General features: G+C 44.8%; 1 protein-coding gene across 1 annotated transcript in view; it reads right to left on the reverse strand.

Annotated features, from left to right (window-relative positions):
* Positions 1–18,866, reverse strand: part of efr3a (EFR3 homolog A (S. cerevisiae)) — a 66,200-nt gene that overhangs the window by 40,282 nt on the left and 7,052 nt on the right. The window contains exons 3-5 of the mRNA XM_084707857.1: positions 6,728–6,804; positions 4,090–4,217; positions 2,063–2,213 (exon numbers count right to left, since the gene is read on the reverse strand). Of these exons, the coding sequence (XP_084563983.1) occupies positions 2,063–2,213; positions 4,090–4,217; positions 6,728–6,804 (356 nt within the window). The remainder of the gene's footprint in view (positions 1–2,062; positions 2,214–4,089; positions 4,218–6,727; positions 6,805–18,866) is intronic.

An 18,866-nucleotide genomic window follows, 5' to 3' on the forward strand; every position in this document is an offset into this window, starting at 1 on the left:
AAACAAAGAGCTTTCTATCATGCAAACAGAGAGATAATTGTGGACAAGCTTCGTCTGGGACAGACCTGGCTCTCTGTGAACAAGATTGGCGCTGAAATAACACAGTGGGACGGAAAAACCAACAAGCAACAACAGAACCCTGCGACATAATCTACCACCGACCAACAGGAAGTGAGCCGTGCGGGTTCAAGGTTGTGTGTTTTTTCTCTCAGTATGCACCGAGATCCGGTTTTCTAAGGTTGGGACAAATTAACTGGTGAATCTCTATTCGACAGCAGGGGCAATCAACCACTGCGAACTCACCAGGCGGAAGAGTGAAGGAAGGACTGGAAAAGTAGCAGCCGGCGCCTTGGGGGTCCTCCATCTTTACTTGTATCCATGACAAGACACGCAACGTACATGACAGATCTGGGCCCCGTGGCACTACGTATAAGGCAACCAGCTCACTCCCCTGAGAGTCAGCTGTGATGAATGGGCCGTACGCGTCTGAAGGAAGCCATGTGCGCCTCAGTCATTGACAGACATATAGACAGACAGGTGGAAAGTCCTTTATCTCTCAGTCTGGAGTTTTCACGTTTTAGTTTTGTGTGTGTCTGTGTGTTGGTGTGTGTGTGTGTGTGTGTGTTTGTGGCCCCTCCCTGCACACGTCTGTGTGATCAAACGCATGACGAATAAAGGCTTCTTCTTCCGTGTGTTGAGTCGTGTGTTTTAAAGTATTCAAAATGTATTTTAAAGAGCATAAATCATCGTCGCAAAGATGCACTACCCTGCTTTTCTGTGTTGAGTACATACAATATGAACCAACCAAGATTATTATTCAAAATACGCTATGGCAAAAGAGGAGAAAGGCATTTGTAAGTTAATGCATAAAAAATGTGTCTAAAAAGTAAGATGGTCAGATGTTGCATAACTACTAGTCCCAGGCATGTATGGAAATTAAAATAGTGGAATCAACATTTACTCCCTGTAATTATGACTACCATACCATACATATATCCCACAACGTAGGCCAATTAATTCCAGCATTTCCTTCAAAGGACAAAACTATATACGGACAGCAAAACATCCATAAATATGTTGTAGGCTAGTCATTGCTTTGAAATAATTTAGAACCTGAAAACAACAGTTACCCGTTGACAAATCATGGGCTGCTGGCTAAGATGTGAAAAATGAATCTAAATGAAGATGGATGTGTGTGTTGGCACTGTAGCAGGCTCCATAAGGAACATTTAATTAACACGGATCGCACCTAAACACTGTAGCCTACACTACCCACTCTCTCCTTCCCTTCCTCCTTCAAATGCATCATATACATAATGCATGGACTCTCGCATCTCAAACACCGTCTGCTTTCCCACATCAAATGAACATCGACACCGAAAACAAACTGAGAATAGCGAGGAGGAACCATGAGAATATCGAGAGGACACGACCAACCCTATTGGTCCAGTCGTGAAAGGCTCACGTTATTTAGCGAATGCGTTGGTGATACAAACCAGCGCACAGTGAGGCGCTTTTACTAAAGGGTGGGAACGTCAGAAGCATTTAACTTTAATAAGCACTCTAGGCAGTATACGATCCCTTCAGTGTGTATTATCCGCCGTACAATCGTTCATTTTCAAACGCTGTTTTGTTAGCTAGCTGAGAGGCAGATATGAGAGGCCTCCGTTTTTATAATTCCCTTGCCAAGAAGCAGTGACCTTGAGAGAAGACAGTTTCTCCTTCAAGCTGTCTCCCTCCCTCCCCCTCTCTCTCTCCTCTCTCTCTCTCCTTCCCTCCCTACCTCCCATCCTCTCTCTTTCTCTCTCTCTCTTTTCTCTCAAGGTCTTATCCTTCTCCCACTCTCCCGGTCACACACATTCATTTCATCAAATCAAACTTCCCTCTCTACCAATCTCTCTCCTTCTCAGGCAGTTAAGTGGGTGAGTGTGCAGTGTACGGCTTCATTCACGCGTGTGTGTGCGGTGTGTGCATATTCAGGTGGACTTCATTGGCTTTGTCAATGCCGCGATTCTTCCATCCCTACAGCCCAGCTGGACCTGGAGTGGTTGGTGCTACTCACTGAGTTGGTCCCCAGGACCTGGAGGTCGGGCTCTCTGGACTCCAGCAGCTTGGCCACCATGTGGAGGAAGCTCTCCACGAAGGGCTTGATGCTCTGAGAGTGGCAGGCCATCAGCAGCTGGTCCAGGGCCTCCATGGCGATCACCACGTAGCTGGGAACGCAACAAAACGAAAGGAAAAACCAAATAGGATCAGATGGCTGAGTGGTTAGGGAATCGGGCTATTAATCAGAAGGTTTGCCGGTTTGATTCCCGGTCGCGTGAAATGACGTTGTGTCCTAGCCCCTAGGGGGGCAAAAGGCAAGATTTCATTTGTGAATATTAACGTCTATTAATGTTTGTTGTTTTTTCAGAGAGCAGGTAAGACATAGCAGGTGTCTAGAGTTTCTATCTACAATCTGAAAAGGCCATTTGCATAACATTGTGTGCACTAACATGTTCTCATGTTATTTCTAAGGCTAGACCTGGACATTATATAACGCGTTTAAACACACCCAGAGCAGCCCAGAGTCTGTGAGGCAGCGAACCACGTTTTAAGGCAAACATCGACTGCGGGCTATTTTGGTGCGTTCTGTGCCGTCGTCTGAAAGCAGCGGGTCTTTTTTCTTCAGTCACCAAGATACAATTACTCAGGATTTATTTCATCAGTTGCTCTCGATAAACAGTGAGACAGCCTGCCGCTACACACCACGCAACCATCACCAAACAGCCACGCAAGCCGTGTCCACCAATCAGAGCTGGCCTCACCATGGGCGGAGGAAACACAGCGGGCTAGGCCAAGTTGTTTGGTACGAGCTCAAGGCACAGCTTAGAAAGCAGTGTCATTCGGCTTGGCCCTCTATCTGTGTGTCTTGTGTGTCTGCTTGCTTTAGGATCAGGAGAGAGGGAGGGGGGAGGAGTGAAAAATCGTACCCAATTAAATGCAATTTCTGTCATGATAATCGCAGTATTGATTCAGGGCTGTCACTCTTATACGCATTCCCCATGGGACAGGTCTATTTTGGGCTCGCAATCAATTTTAATTACTTTCCAGAAGGCATTTTCATTGCCATTAAATCATGCAAGCAGATAAATGGCTTAGGAAGAACAAAAAGGAATAGTGGTAGGCTTAATACTGAACACCCCCATCCCACACCACACCCCCCACACACACCCAATGCCCAATCCCCCAGTAGGTAAATGGGATCCATGCTAAAGACTCTTTCACAAGCAGATCTTGCACAACAACAAGTGTCAATGTATTAAAATATACTAAATGCACGAGTATCAAAAGATTGTTGAGGTGCGTGGTGGGGTATGTATGCAAGGGGGCCGAACCGTGCAGACATGTTAATGACGGTATGCATTGCTGAGGGTGGTTAGAATCTCAGCTTTGATATTCCATACATGAGCATGTGCAAATCACAGTGCAGCTTTTCCACCTTCCACTATCCTTTACTGAAGGATCAGACTTTACATTAGCATTCAGAAACGGACCACAGCATCATTTATATTTATAGATTTATACATAATTCATAATTCACGTGTGGTTTATTTGCCGATGTAAAAGCATCTTATATATATATATATATATATATATATATATATATATATATATATATATATATATATATATATATCTTTTACTAGTATATTGGCATGTTTTTTTTCTACCTTTAATGCTAGCGGCCCAGTTTCAATACTCGGGACAGCTGGAACCGGTGCTGCTATGTTGTCTGGGTTGGTGAGGCCCAGGCGGGCTGACTCAACGTCCCGGTTGGTGAGGGTACGGGAGGTCCCTTCAAGGTGGTCGGGAGGGAGACACTCGGGGGTTAGACGGCTGAGCGGTTAGGGAGTCGGACTATTAATCAGAAGGTTGTTGGTTCGATTCCCGGACGTGAAAAAATGAAGTTGTGTCCTTGGGCAAGGCACTTCACCCTACTTGCCTCGGGGGTGGAATGTCCCTGTACTTACTGTAAGTCGCTCTGGGTAGGAGCGTCTGCTAAGTGACTAAATGACTAAATGTGAATGTAAATGTGATGACACTCACCCGTAACGGTGGCGGACGACGTCTCGGCTGAGCCGCTCGGCCAGGTAGGCCCCGATGCGGTCCAGCTTCTCGGGGGCCGACACGGCGTAGAAGGTGAGCTTCTCCATGTCCGACTTGACCAGGCCGTCCTGACGGGAGACACACACACACACGTGGAACGTCAAAACATCATCCGTTTCAACGTGATACACGTTTGTGGACATATTTGATTGAAGGAAGAAGGTCTCGCTCCGTATCGTCGATTTGATGGTTGAAAAGCAGAACGTTCCCTCTAATTTGCAGCAGATACTAACCCTGTTATGTCTTCGTGTCGGATTTCTTCCAGACGGTTAGGAATGGGATTCAAAACAGAGTCATAGTGTGTGGCTAATTCCAAATATGTGAGTGGTCAGTTACGCTAAACCTATTTCAATGGCGTAAACGCTAGCTAATGTTCCAGCACGTTCTTCCCTCTCTATCTTCGTGGTTACCTGTCTCTCTCCAACTGTCCTATCAATAACTAAAGCTTTAAAAAATATATATATATAAAACCCAAGGTCAAGCTAGGAACTGACTGTTAGGAATTCGATCAAGACTGTGAGGTTGAAGCCATCATATTTAACCCCTCACACAGACACTGTGATGCACGTGTAAGGCATCATTAAACTTGTGAACTCCCAGGGCGTTCTGGGAAATTGCAGGCATGTGTCCTCTGTCCTCGTCCTATAAGAGTTCAGCTTCCAGATTCAACCCAGAGGTGGAAACTTAGATTTCTGATGTTCATCTCCCCACAAAGAGAGAGGTGATGAACAGGGTACAGGATAAGAAAACAGTCAACACGGTTGTTGTTTTTTCATTATGCAGTAGGTACTATCTGTCTTGGATAAAGATTTGTGTAGTGAATTGCATTTGCAAGTACTTGGAATGAACTATCAGCCTTGTTTACAAGTTTACTCCTTTTCGAAACTGAGTAAATGTCTGCCTTTCCCATACTGACATATACAACAACAAAAAAATTCTGACTAGTGGGTAAAGATGGGGAACACAAAAGCAGAACATCTCAAAATGAGCAGTCACCACAGTTTGTTGTGTCATCCTGACTGCCCCCCCCCCCACACACACCACCACCACAGGTGTTCCATGTTGCTTGTGTTAAATAGCATTTTGTTGCAGTGTACTATGCACAACTGTAACCGAGACATTATTGTAAGCCTACAGTTGAGGATGTGAGATCTTCCTATTGCACTGCAATATCATTTTCTCGTCTGCCATACAGCAACTAGCTAGGGTGCATAACCTTAGCATCGATCTACCGCTGTACTTTCAGCATCATTCCAACGTCCCTTTGTACAAAAGGTGTTTGCTAAATGAATAAAACGTTGTGGAAATGTGACGGAGAGACGCGTGTGTGATTAATAAATGGGTGTTATATCATTTCAAGTGACAAGGGATGCGAGAAGAGAGGGGAGGGGGGAGTGGCAGCGGCGCAGTCCTCAGACTGCAATCAGCACCTGAGGCTTTCTCCACATGATGATTAATCTGACAAGGTCTCGACCGTTCGAGTGTTTCCATTTCCCCGTCCGCCTGTTTGCTTACACCAAAGGCTCGTGAGATTGAGAGACGGACAACGACCGACGAGGAGTGAGACTCCCTTGTGGATTCAGCGTTTAAGTGCTCGTTTCGCCTTTTAATTAATAACGTCAAAGCTTCAAACGGGAGTTAATAACGTGACATTACCAGGTTAGCGACGGCGACGTCGCATTGAATCAGTTAGACTTCCTCTCAAGACTACAGTTTCACGCGCCGCATTAAGGAAATCCAATTACTTTGGGTCGTTGCGAGATTTTTTTTCATCGTAGCCGAAGCAAGTGGGTCTCCAAAGCATGAGAAGAGCTCACGGTCCAAAGACACAGCAGCCAGTCTTGTCCTCCTCCGTCATGCTGGCCAACGCGTGGAGCTGGAGGTGACAGCTAATTGGAAAACACCTTGTTATCTCGGCACTAAACCGTTCCTCATGGGCCCGGGGGAGCCTCCACAGGCGTTCGCAAACGGCCTGTCATGTGATGAGGGTGATGAACATGCTTGTACAGTATGTTAGGGTGTTCCCCTTTCAGGCTGTCGGTCATTGTGTGGATAAACAGATTTAATGAGGATAAAGGGTTCAGTGTTGATGGCGGCATACGCATCATCGGGGAAGCTGACAGGACAAAGATGGGCTGACATCGTGTCTTCATTACTGTTGGTTAGAACCACCGTCACGCTTTGATAACCACCTTGTGTTGTCCTAGGGTAAACTGTTGAGAACTTGCGAGCGGAACAAGGAAATAATTAGCGGCGAATGAAATTGACGGCTCAAGATACCATTGTTCACAGACGTCGGACATGTTGGTTTGGATGCAACTGTGGTCAACATGTTAAGTGGAGTTTGTTTACAGCAAGACCAAAACCTAATCTAACTTTTATAACAATGCAGTAGGCCAAGTAGATTTAGGAGCCGCCAGACTGTAACTTCAGAACTCAGACAGTTCTAGAATGTCTCCAATTATGTTTTGGAGTGTAAAACGTTGGAATAAATAACCAAAGTTTGGTAGGAAAGAGCTTGTGCGATTTAAATTCTTGCAAAGCCTAAGAAGCGGTTGTTAAGAGTAGTCCTACTCACTTTGGGATCCTCTGGGAAAATGTTGTCCACAAGGCGTTTGTACCTGGGCCTCAGGGGACCACAGCAACCACACACACCTGAAACAAAAACACACACATTGATGAACACGACAGTCATTACAGAAAGACAAACTTCCCTAAACTGTCACACCTCTATGATTCGTACTGCAACGTTAACCAGATTTGGGTTTGAATGACTTTCCCATGTGTTGGGCTCTAACCTTGCGTTAATCATTGCTCCAGACTGGAACAAGCTTAGGAAGGTCAACAAGTATTGATCCACACAAATTAGTATTATCGCCATTAGTTCATCAATCAATGTTGTGTACTGACTCAGAGTGGCGGGCTAAGGAAGGCCCAAGGAAAAAAACAGGAGACGGTGAATAGACGAGAAAATCAATAACGTGTGTGTTTTTGTTTGTGTGCACACATGCAAGTGTGTGTGTGTGGGTGTTTCTCTGTGCGTTCATTTCACATTCCGGACCATATCTGAAGCTTTGTGTCTCTCTGTGAGACGTCAAAAGCAGGCGTTGTTATGTATGGGTCTCAGTAAGCTGCGGACCACAGCAAAGGTCAAAGTAACGGTCTGTCTGCCAACCAGAGATCAATATGGAGACAGATCTTTAGCGCTAGCAAAACGTGCCGACTCCCTATAGTCAAGTTCACGCTTTTGGCTGTGGGAACTGAACCCATGATGCATGGATACAGGTTATGCACTGTATGGATTGCAATAAATTGTAGTGGGGTCCTACTCACACAGAAGCAGCCATGAAACATGGATCCAAGTTCAGATAACTCTCACCCCAATTTCAACTCTGCAGAATTAAAAATCTATATATAAGAACGCGAAATCTGCTGCTATCCACCATCACAGTCACCAACACGCCGTTGACAAACGACCATTTAGTGGATTCATTAATGAACTTCAGCGAAGGCCAAGGACACCATTTCCCAGCTGCCCCTTCAGAGTCAAGCCCTGAAGGCTCTTCCTGTTGCGTGAGCACACAGCAGGTACAGAGGGGTCACCTTTAACACCTTTAGAAGTTCTTTTCCCAGCACACAGGCGCTGGACAGGTCCCTCGGGGGCGTCGGAGATTAATAAACTTCATTAACGCTCGTATAAAAAGCCAGTCAGCGGCAACCTTTACACCGCCGCGGCTTTAAGACGTTCATTACGCTTCCGACAATTACCTGGAACACTGAGACACGGAGAAATACAGGGAGCCTGTGAATGTGCGTCAGAGTAATCAGCCAGGCTTAATGGATTTCATTATTGTTCACCAGGATTCGATGAGTAAGCTTCACATCGATCGCTTTTGGTGGAATAACGAAGCATGCTGGGTATTAAGGGAACATCTGGGTTCCTCAAAAAGGCATGTTTACTGGAAGCTCGGATATGTTTGTTGACAATGACAATTTGATTGACAATGAGGAACTTTGATGGTAAAACCAGAACAAAGGATTTCTATTTTTGGGAACCAGCTAGCAACCATGTCTGCTTACAAGGGTATGCAGAGGTCAAACACAATCCTGTTTTGCAATGAGAATGTCAGACTTGAAATCACAACTAACTAGCGGAGATGTTTGGGATGCTGCTAGCAACTGTGGGTTTGAGAGGGTTAATTGATGTCAACTGTAAGCCTGTGCCATCCTCAGAATTATCTGGCAAGAAATTTCCGTCGATCAATTGGACAATATCACTAATCCAATTTACAGTCTCAGTTACTGAATACTAAATAAATTAGTGTGGTGGGTATGAATAACTAGATGTAGCCTACAGCTCTATAAAATGCATTTTCCTGTGTAGCTTCCAAGGATGACAAGGGAACTTTTATTTACTGACAGATAATTTGAGGGTTTGAGCGACAAGTCAATTGTAGTCTACAAATGGAGGATAAGGAGTCTTTGGCAGCTGATACTTTAACTTGACGTAACATTAAGTGGTCATTTAGACTTTTCCTTTTTTTTCTTCTTCAAATATCATTCTCAGGGTGATGTTAGTAGCACTCCTAATTTCAAGTGGTCTGGCTGATGCATTCACAAGACACTTCGTTTTGCTTTTACCTTAACATTAATCCACCTCTAGATTGGCGGGATATATTTATGACCATAACGATAAAATGCCACATGGTTTTCTTTCTATATTCTTTAACAGTTCCTGTTCATATTTCAAATATGTAGCAAACCTATAGCTCAATATTGATATAAGGATGCAATGAGTGGGCTGACATTTTTTAAATTTCTCCTCATAAATAGATATAAATCAAATCAATACTAGGTCTACTTAGACGATGTACAGCAACTCTCAAGAGCCAAACATGTGAGTGAGGGTCATTTTGGGGGGCATAAACATATGATAAAGTCAGTAGGATAGCTTTTTCTTTACAGCAAAAGTCTAAAGAAAAAAGCAAAACGACTCCACATAACTGATCGTCGTCCTACAATGGACCTCTACTACTGAAAAATGCAAAAACAAATCCTCCTTCGTTCTCAGTCAATCACTACAGAAATTGGCATCCATATGAATCCTGACTTTCTCAGGTGTGACAATAAACATGCATGCAACAACACCGGATGGAACGTTTGCACACAGTACAAACAGCACACAGAGGATCTCAGTGATATTTTAATTGGACCTGATGCACATACTGAGCAAGTGCAGAAAAGCTCGCTGTGTAAAAGCATGCTGATTGGATAGATTTTAATCGGGTGCTGGGGTGGGTGAAATCATTAGATAAAAGATCTCACTTCATTACACACATGCAAGCACACACACACACACACACTTACACCACTAGGGGTCCAAAGGGGTACTGGGCACCAAACGTATTGCGACAACAGAGCAAACGGTGGCCTAATCAAAATTAAAATGGATTACGGGGACTCTGATCTGCAAGACTAATTTCCGTAACAAACCCGTACGATAACTTCCCATGGGATTACATTTAGTCATTTAGCAGACGCTCTTATCCAGAGCGACTTACAGTAAGTACAGGGACATTCCCCCCGAGGCAAATAGGGTGAAGTGCCTTGCCCAAGGACACAACGTCATTTTGCACGGCCGGGAATCAAACTGGCAACCTTTAGATAATTAGCCCGATTCCCTAACCACTCAGCCACTTGACTCCCTAATAGATGTTAGGATTTAAAGAACTCTAAACAGAACGAGGCCAGGAGCAGGTTATGTGTTCAAGAGTTCAAGGCTTCATCAATTGCCTATTAATTAGATAACAGTTCAAAAGGAAATGACTGAAACACAAGCACAACGAATGGGAAAGGACTCTCCACGGCATCATATTCCTTTTTACACAAAGCAACTTCAACTACATTATCAATACCATGCAAATGGCAACGTGGGCTGATCGCACTACAATGTGGCTGGATTCATTCCTAGGAACAGAGCCAGGCAAAGGTTAAAAAAGGATACTTCTCAAATCACAACCTACGATACAGTACATTCAAAACCGAGCAGTATTAACAGATAAGAGGCCCAGCGATTAGTGGACCGCCATGGATTTGAAGATCTATGACCAGGAGGGAGCCTATAAATTCTAGTAAACAAACAACACAATCCATCTCTGCAGAAGTTACCCCAACACACAGGGCTGCCCGGGCACCAGACTGTGACAGTGATGTTCTGTTGTTGGGGAGAGAAACATCCAAGGACCACACACTCATCGGAGGGGGGACGGAGAAGCGAGATCAGGGAGATACGCCGACAGGAGCTCGCTTTCACCCTCATTATACAATCACACCTCCTGAAGCACTGAGGGGGGGGGGGATGAATTAAGGTTTGCCAGGTAAGGCTGCAGCTAATAAATCAAGACAGGTGTCATAACAATGAGCTCCTGCACCTGATGTACGGGCTCGACAAAATCAACAATGCGATTCATGAATGTCACCACGCTGGTTGTCTTGCTAGCGAGACAAACGACCACCAGGAGAGCACGACTTTGGAGTCATGTGAATATATCCTCTGTACTGCAGTCACGACTAAGGACACGGCTTGCGACAGTGGTTTGAGCTGGTTCCTCGCACCTACTGTGGAAAGGTTAATGTGAGGCCGTAGGGTAGGCCTACTCTACTAAATATTTTGGAGCAATCTGTTCCACTACAGGAAATGGGCAAACATGTCCTATTTAGACACACTGGTCCTGTGAGAGAGATTGGCTGCTAATTAACAGGCATCATTTTAGGGTGAATCTCCAGACGCATGAATTAATGAGGGTAAATCAATTTGAGGTCTTATTACTATTTCCAACCAGGCGTAAGCATCTTCCTCTGTAGACGGTGCCACACGGAGACAAGAAAGTAAGTGTTTGGCAAATTTTCCCTTTGTCAAAGTACCTGCCAAGAAACTCACATTTCCCCCTTCAGGCGTTTGCCCACATTTTGTTTTCAGCGCAAGTACGGTCATGACAGCCCTCGACCTGTTTCCTGGGTTTGTGAAATGGTGTCTGCACCAAATATGACATTTGGGTGTTTCTGTTTTGCTGACTGAAACATTGCATGTGAACATAGCAAGCTATGGAAGCCTGTACAAGGCTATTATGAAACCCGGCGGGATTCAACACAAACACACCCTGGAGGAGGGCTGCATGATTTATCAGCTTCACATGAAAGGAGAACATCTTGACAACAGCCAACAGTATACTAATGTATGTGAACATCAAAATAAATACGCCTTAGACCTCCTTTCGTACAGAGAAAAATCAAAATATTGACAAGTCGCTTTCAACTAGGTCGATTGACAACACACACAGTGTCTAATTTGTCCCTTTTAACTTCCTGTGTGTCTTTTAACTGAGCTTCTCCAGCTTGATGTGTTGTTGTAGACGTGATCGGTTTGGGGAGGTGTCGAGATGCCAAGTGCATTTCAAATATGCTTCTTCCCCCCCCCACACTCACGTAGCCTGAAGTAAGGGTGCCAAAGGACACCCTTGGATTCAAACATGGATCTGAGGTTGGGACTACTAATGTGGAGATACATCTGTGGTGATGCATGGAAGTGAAGCCTGATTCATAACGATTATACAAAACATAGGTAGACAGATAGAAAATGTTGGTTATTGGCTGAGATGTTTACCTGAAACTAATTAGCGATACAACGATAACATCTTTAAAAGTCAGATCATTGTTCAAGTCACAGATCTTTGCAAAGTTCAAAAACAGACACTTAGATTTTCTCTGAGTATATGTGTTCATTCAAAAGAAATGAACAAGCATTCACATTTCCACAAGTCTCGACGGGTCTGCTTTAGTCACAGACACCTCCCAGACCTTCCCACATCCCCACCTTGCTGCACTGTCATCAGAAAAGGTCTACCGGCTCGTTTGAAACCTACCAAACCTCAAGACGGGTCTTCTGCTCCAGCCTCTGCTGAGGTTGAAGGCCCCGTCAGCCTCAGTGTGAGGTACCTGTATGTACCTCCGCATGACAGACCGCCTGAACGACCCCAAACACGACTCCATCAGACGCCCCTCAGCAGATCCACAGAAAACTCGAAGAAAAGACGATGTTCTCTCCGGCGACCCACGTTCGCGGAACCGAATAAACTCCCGAGGACGTGCCGTTCTAGCCGGGATGTGTCGCAACCTGAATAAACGGAGGTTCTGGAAGGTTCCTGACGGTTAGATCCATCCACAAGGCCGAACGGGAGGGTGAGTTCTTCACCTCTCTAACGGAAATACCACAGACCTAGAATTCCCTTGGAGACCATTAAGCCCTAAGAACACAGTTTCATTTGGGGGAAAAAAAAAAACCTCTGCTAAGGTCTTCCAGTGAACTTTCTCAAAGCACCCGAGTCGCCACAGTTGTTATGCTGATCATCTCCTACACAAGCCGCTCTCCGCCAGCTCCTCCTCACCCCCTGCACTTTAGAACGTCGGTTTCTCTGACTGAGGGCAGGCTCCGCCAATGGGCCGCCGGCAAAGCCGTCTGTCTGTCAACACCTGTGATTATCAGCCATTCTGACAGAGAGAAAGGGAGACGGTATTACTTCGTTATCTGTGCCCGTGTTTGCCCCCGGTCAGGTTACTCTACCTCACTGCACAGCAATCGAGAGGATAAGGTAATAGAACTCAGGGGGTAGAGAAAGACCTAGAAAGAGAAAGACCTAGAAAGCAGGGTAAGGATAAGGTTTCAGTCAGGTACCGCTATTGTTAAACTTGATAGTGGTGGTATAGTTTTGTCAGTTCTCTTCCATGTCTTATGGTTAGTAGATCCATATTTGTTACATATATTTGAAGTTAGAACGCACACGTTCTGTGACAAAACAGGTCAGGTCTTGGACAAAAAGTCCTAGGGTTAGTCCATTGGCTAAAGATGTTTTTCCCTTTTTCTTAAGACGGTTGAACTGAACAGTTAACAAAGCACAACGATTCTGCTTGCAGGAGATGTTTCCTGGGCTTAGGTGAAATGCAGATTAAATATAGTTGAAACCTTTTGCTGTTTGGCTGTGTCCTCTTGCATAGGCTACATGTTGTGTGCAAAAGACTGATATAAAAAAATTTTCGGAGGACATGACTCAACAAAGTGTGGCTGTTTTGTGGAGGGTGAGGCCCTTGACAACCACCCACCAAACTGTACATTCCACCTAACCACTGCTGTGTGTGTGTGTGTTTTAATCTACACCTAAACCATCCATGAGCACGTAATCTACAAGATTAAAGAATGTCCTCCACCTCTCTGATTAATTCCCTGCCCTTTAACAACCAGATGAAAGTCACTGTGTGTTTTCATCCCCCAGCCACAAAACCACTCTACCGGGAAACAACTGATTTCTAACAAAAGCCTCAAAGTACGGCCACAAAATAGACCACAACTAACAGACATCGACATCTGACTGTCATTCTGACTTTGAGGGAAAAACCGTTGATAAACAATTAGTTAATGCCGTGTTTTTCCCTGAGAGATGAAAAGCAAAAGAGACCTACGTTTAGAAGAAATATGTCTAATTGTAGAAAGTTCAAGCGGTTTCATAAAAGATAAACTTATTGATCCATTTAAATAATCCTAGATATTTTGGTTTCTTTTTGCCACCATCTATCAACAGCCATTTACTTTCACTGACATGAAGATACAATTCGTCTTTATCTTTTGAATGACATTGAACTGATATATCAAACCCTAGATAGCATCAAGTACAGAGCACCCAAAGCCATCACGCCAACTGGGAAGCTAAAACTACAACAGATTTATCATCCCGGCAGGGATAGGACGGTGCGACTGCATAAAACATGACACATTTCTCATCCATCTTGGAGATGACCTCTTTACAGCCACCCCTGTTGGTGAACCTTGAAGGCCACACGCAAAAAATAGATGATGACCCATAAATCTGGAATCCACGTCGCTCCGGTATAATTCTAGTCAGACAGATATCTCAATTTATCTCTTAAGTTTTACCTCTGCTGGAATTATTGCCAAGTTCAATGCTCTGCTTGCAGGGGGAATCTGACTGGTGACAACATTGAAAATCTCAAGGTCTGCTTGAATATGAATGCAGAATCCCCTTGAAATGTCCGCTTTTATCAGATAGGCCTAATCCTGGTTTTACAGTACCAACCCCATGCCTGCTCACTGGTGATTGGTTTGCTTGTTTGTGTGTAGTTCTGTTAGTGTGTGTGTTTACAGGGTAAGGGGAGCTTCTTGAAGAAAGTAAATTCTCACATAACTCCAGACAATGATTTATCTGTCTTGCCTGTCTCCTTTCTGGCTCTGTACCAAGTAACTACAAATTAACTTCTATAACCTATGATAATGCGCTAGTGTTTGTTACTAAGCAAAAACACAGAATATTCTAAAGCGTTTTGCCTATTACCATTATTCCTGGGGTTCCACAGGAAAATGGGAGTCATTTATTCATTTCAAACGATTCTCTTCTCAGCGACACTTGGTTTATAAACATTTAACCTTGGGAGATCTATGGGGGACCATGGGGAACATCTGCCATTTCGCAAACGAGACGATGAGGAGTTCTACAGGAGAGCTTCGTTGGCGTGGGATCACGCTATGGTCTCATTTAAATATTCATGGGAGTTGGACAATGTGGGAATGTAACCTGATTCCGCTGCAATTCCCCGGGGTCACGTTTCCCAGATGGAAAGAACACAGCGACACGGAGGAGAAAAGACCTGCCGGCTTCTCGACTGAAGTCACCGGGCCGTGTCGGACACGTGCACGGATCATAACGTCTCACTTACTGAACACCTCCAAGAGCCGTAAAAAACAATGACAAAATGAACAGACCTATGGACAGAAAACAACACTTGGCTAAGCATCTTTCCTGAGACAGACAAGGGTTTTTGTGGGGGGGAGGAGGGGGAATAATTCATTACGGGGTTGGAATTCTTTCTTTCAAATTCTGCGCCGTCATGGTGGGCTTTTGTAGCTTAAAGGCAGTAGAAGAGAGAGGGGGGGGGGGGGGTCCACCAATCCATACTGAAAAATCTAAAGGGTAACGCCTTCCACGTACAAATTAGGATTGCGCTCGACGTGGAAGCCTTGGACTATCAACAAGACGAGTCTGGAAAACGACCAGACATCTTCGCCCCCACGACACTTCAGACTTCAAACACATTAAAGAGAAGCCATTCTCCTGCCCAGCTTTTCCATCAAGGTGGCACAGAGGGGTAGCTAAAGCAAAGAGCCACGCAAAACAACTCCGAAGGCTGACCCCGGGATATCCATCACACAGGCAGGGAATGATTGCACTGCAGTCCCATCCATCTCGGAAGGAATTACAAGCTCCGCTAGGGAGAGATCAACCACGGCTAGCAGAGCGAGGGAAGGAGGGAGGGGAGAGGGAGGGACGGAGGAAGCCTGCCTGGTGACAAATGAGCCCAATATATCGCTCTTTTCTCCCTTTCTCTTTGTCTCCCACATGCTCCACCTCCAGACTATGAATCTCTAAAGAGCCGGGAAAGGGCATCGATCAAGTGGCGGTGCGTGGCCCCTCGCAGCCCAGTTTAAACAAGCAGATCCCAACTGAGAGGCAGCTAAACCAGGCCCTGACAAACTACTGTACTAAGCGGAAGCAGGGAACATGTGGAGTGCTACACACAGACACAATCACCTGCCTGACCCCATGACCATCAACTACATGTTCTTAAATAAAGAAGGGTCCCGTCCCGTCCCTCCTATTTTGGCCCCAGAAGGAAAAGAGACATTTCTGTTGATGATAGGTACTGTAGGTCAGTGGTTCCCAACCCTGGTCCTAAGGGACCCCCCTGTCCTGCATGTTTTAGATGTTTCCCTGCTTGATTCAAATGAAGACTATAAGCAGGCTTCTGCAGAGCTGGATAACAAGCCATTCGTTTGAATCAGGTGTGTTAAGAGCACGGAAAGATGCAGGACGGGGGGTGCCCTGAGCGCCAGCGTTGGAACCCACTGCTGTGGGTGCATCTACTGTTCTATCAAGTTCGTAATCCACATTTAGGTTGTGACTACCTGTAAAACAAATCTCACAATTGACAGTTAAGACTATTCTCCTCTCTCCAGAGGAGAGACCCATGAGTCAGCAGACCCAGGACTCCGTCTGCCGTCCCTGTCAAAACTAGAGATCCATATCAGAGAAGGTTGTCACCGGGGGCAGTGCTACTTACTATACGTCGCTCTGGATAAGAGCGTCTGCTAAATGACTAAAATGTAATGTAATGTAATAGTACAGGTCCTCATGTTTAAAAAGTCTCTGGTGAAACCTTTCAAAACTTTTCTCAAACTTTCAAAAGTATTTCTACTTCTTTTCTTCTCACTCATATGCATTAATAATACAGACACAATGCCTACATCTGTTTGGTAATTCAATATTACAATTAGTCATAGACAACTTCATTAGAGTGCGTGGATACATGCATGGTGTATAACCCATAAAGCATAAACAGTGATTGTTTGAGGGCACACGCACACACTGAAAAATAAAATACTGATGTATAACTGATACTACGTGATTACTTTGGATGACATTTCCAGCATGGAATTGTCTGGGAGGTGTCAATTCTACCATAGATCTGCAGTCACTGGCTTGAGATAAAAAAAAATCCTGTCAAATAGGTGTTGGACTGAACCAATCTAGCATAATGAACGCAAATGTTCAAAGCAATGGTAATTTCCATTTCCAGCTTTTCACTATCAGCAGGGGGTAGAGTTAGGCAAGAGGAGTTGTGAGGAGAGCTGGTTGGTGATAATGACATTTCTTCTCGTATCGCGGGTTGAAGGGGTGCTGGGGACGTTTGATTCGACTCAGGGCGAGTGTGCATGTGTGATGAGATAGCGAGCTAATGAATAGCCCTAGAGTTGCTCACTCAAACAGCGATGGGTGTTTTAGGCACAGCGGCACAGCGCACCTTAATGAACACCTTAACAAGCCAGAAGATGTCAATGAAATCCTCAGATAGGCTCTGGGTGTGTCTCACTGTATGTTCCATCCAAACTGTCAGCATGAGCTTTACGAGCTGCTATAAATATCAGTGTCATACATTATCTCAATGTTTTATTCAGAATAACATAATTACACTGAATAGAACAAACGGCCTTCTAACTGGAATGCCATTAGTTGCATCTGGTGGAGGCATTACAATAGCGTTTTTTTATGGCATTATGTGAGTGATGATCATAACATGGATCAAACCGAAATTGTCATCATAACTTAAATAACAAAACATAAACATCAACTTTAAAACGGGTCACATTTCAAACAGGAAAACCATAAAAGGAAATAAACAGTCCATCATGGACATTCAGCTAGGAAGCCATGTTCCTGCTTTATGTGCCTCCCAGACCCCATTATCCCTGATGACCATATTAAAATGTCAAGGCCTCGTGATTTGCTTTAGATCCTGGTCGCACAGCTCTCGCACACACGTGCTCTCAGACGGTGCTTTGGTTGAGGGGAGGGCTTAGAAATCTATTTTACTTCCTTTCAGCAAGGGAACCATTCTTCAGGCGGAAAACCATTAAGAAATGGCTTCCAACGAGGAAACAAGGGGGAGGAAACATCCAGGTTTTTATGCATATTGTTTATGTTTCGAGAGTAAAATACCATTTCATATCTGAGCAAAAAGCTTCAAGGTATAGGCAGTAAGTACTGCCAAGTACTGCCAAAGTGGAAGACCCCAAAGTAATTGACACGAGAGAGGTTTCTGCCGTGAAAAAAAAACCCAATTTCAAATGGGGTCAGCCCCATTGCAGCATCGATGACACCAATACACCATCAAAGATGGCTTTCATTTGGTGCCTTCAGTTTAATGTGGGTTCATAACAAGGGTGACACTGATGGGCCATGAGGTGTAGCCCCCCTGGTGGCAACATCAAACCCATCTAACAGAGTCTGACAGACTACAAAACGTTCTGTTCCTCAAATCCACAAAGAACAGTGTGTGAAAAGAAGAGAAGAAAAAGGTTTTTGATTTTGTACACATGGCCACTGTGATTCTAGAGTCTTCAAAGGGTCGTGAATAATGGGATCATCATCGTTATCGCTTATTTTCAGAACCAAAAGTCTGGAGACTTTGTACCCATATTCCACAGTGAAAGACTCGTTTCTGGTGTTGCTAAAGTGAGAGCAATCACTGTGACTGAATCAAAATGAATTTATATCAGTAATCAAATTCACTATCCTTGCCAACTGAACTACATTACTCAAATTACTAATCTTTCACTCAGTCTTTCACTAATCAATCCTACAGTTGACTATTGGAGCTGCCACACGTTTTCCAAGGGCTGGGACCTTTGGCAAGGCCAAAACACCTCTCTCAAGCTAGAGCACACCTTCCGAGCTAGAGCACACCTGTCGAGCTAGCACACACCTTCCGAGCTAGCGGACACCTGTCGAGCTAGCGCACACCTGCCGAGCTAGCACACACCTCCAAGGCTAACGCACACCTGTCGAGCTAGCGCACACCTTCCGAGCTAGCGGACACCTCTCGAGCTAGCGCACACCTTCCGAGCTAGTGCACACCTTCCGAGCTAGCGCACACCTTCCGAGCTAGCGCACACCTTCCGAGCTAGCGCACACCTGTCGAGCTAGCGCACACCTGTCGAGCTAGCGCACACCTGTCGAGCTGTCGAATTCCTTATTTAAACTACATATGTTACATTTTATTACATATAACTTTGCAGACACTTCTATCCAAATGCA

Source organism: Hypomesus nipponensis, chromosome 10 (assembly GCF_054491055.1).
Source record: "Hypomesus nipponensis isolate SF chromosome 10, ASM5449105v1, whole genome shotgun sequence".
NCBI classification, from domain to species: domain Eukaryota; kingdom Metazoa; phylum Chordata; class Actinopteri; order Osmeriformes; family Osmeridae; genus Hypomesus; species Hypomesus nipponensis.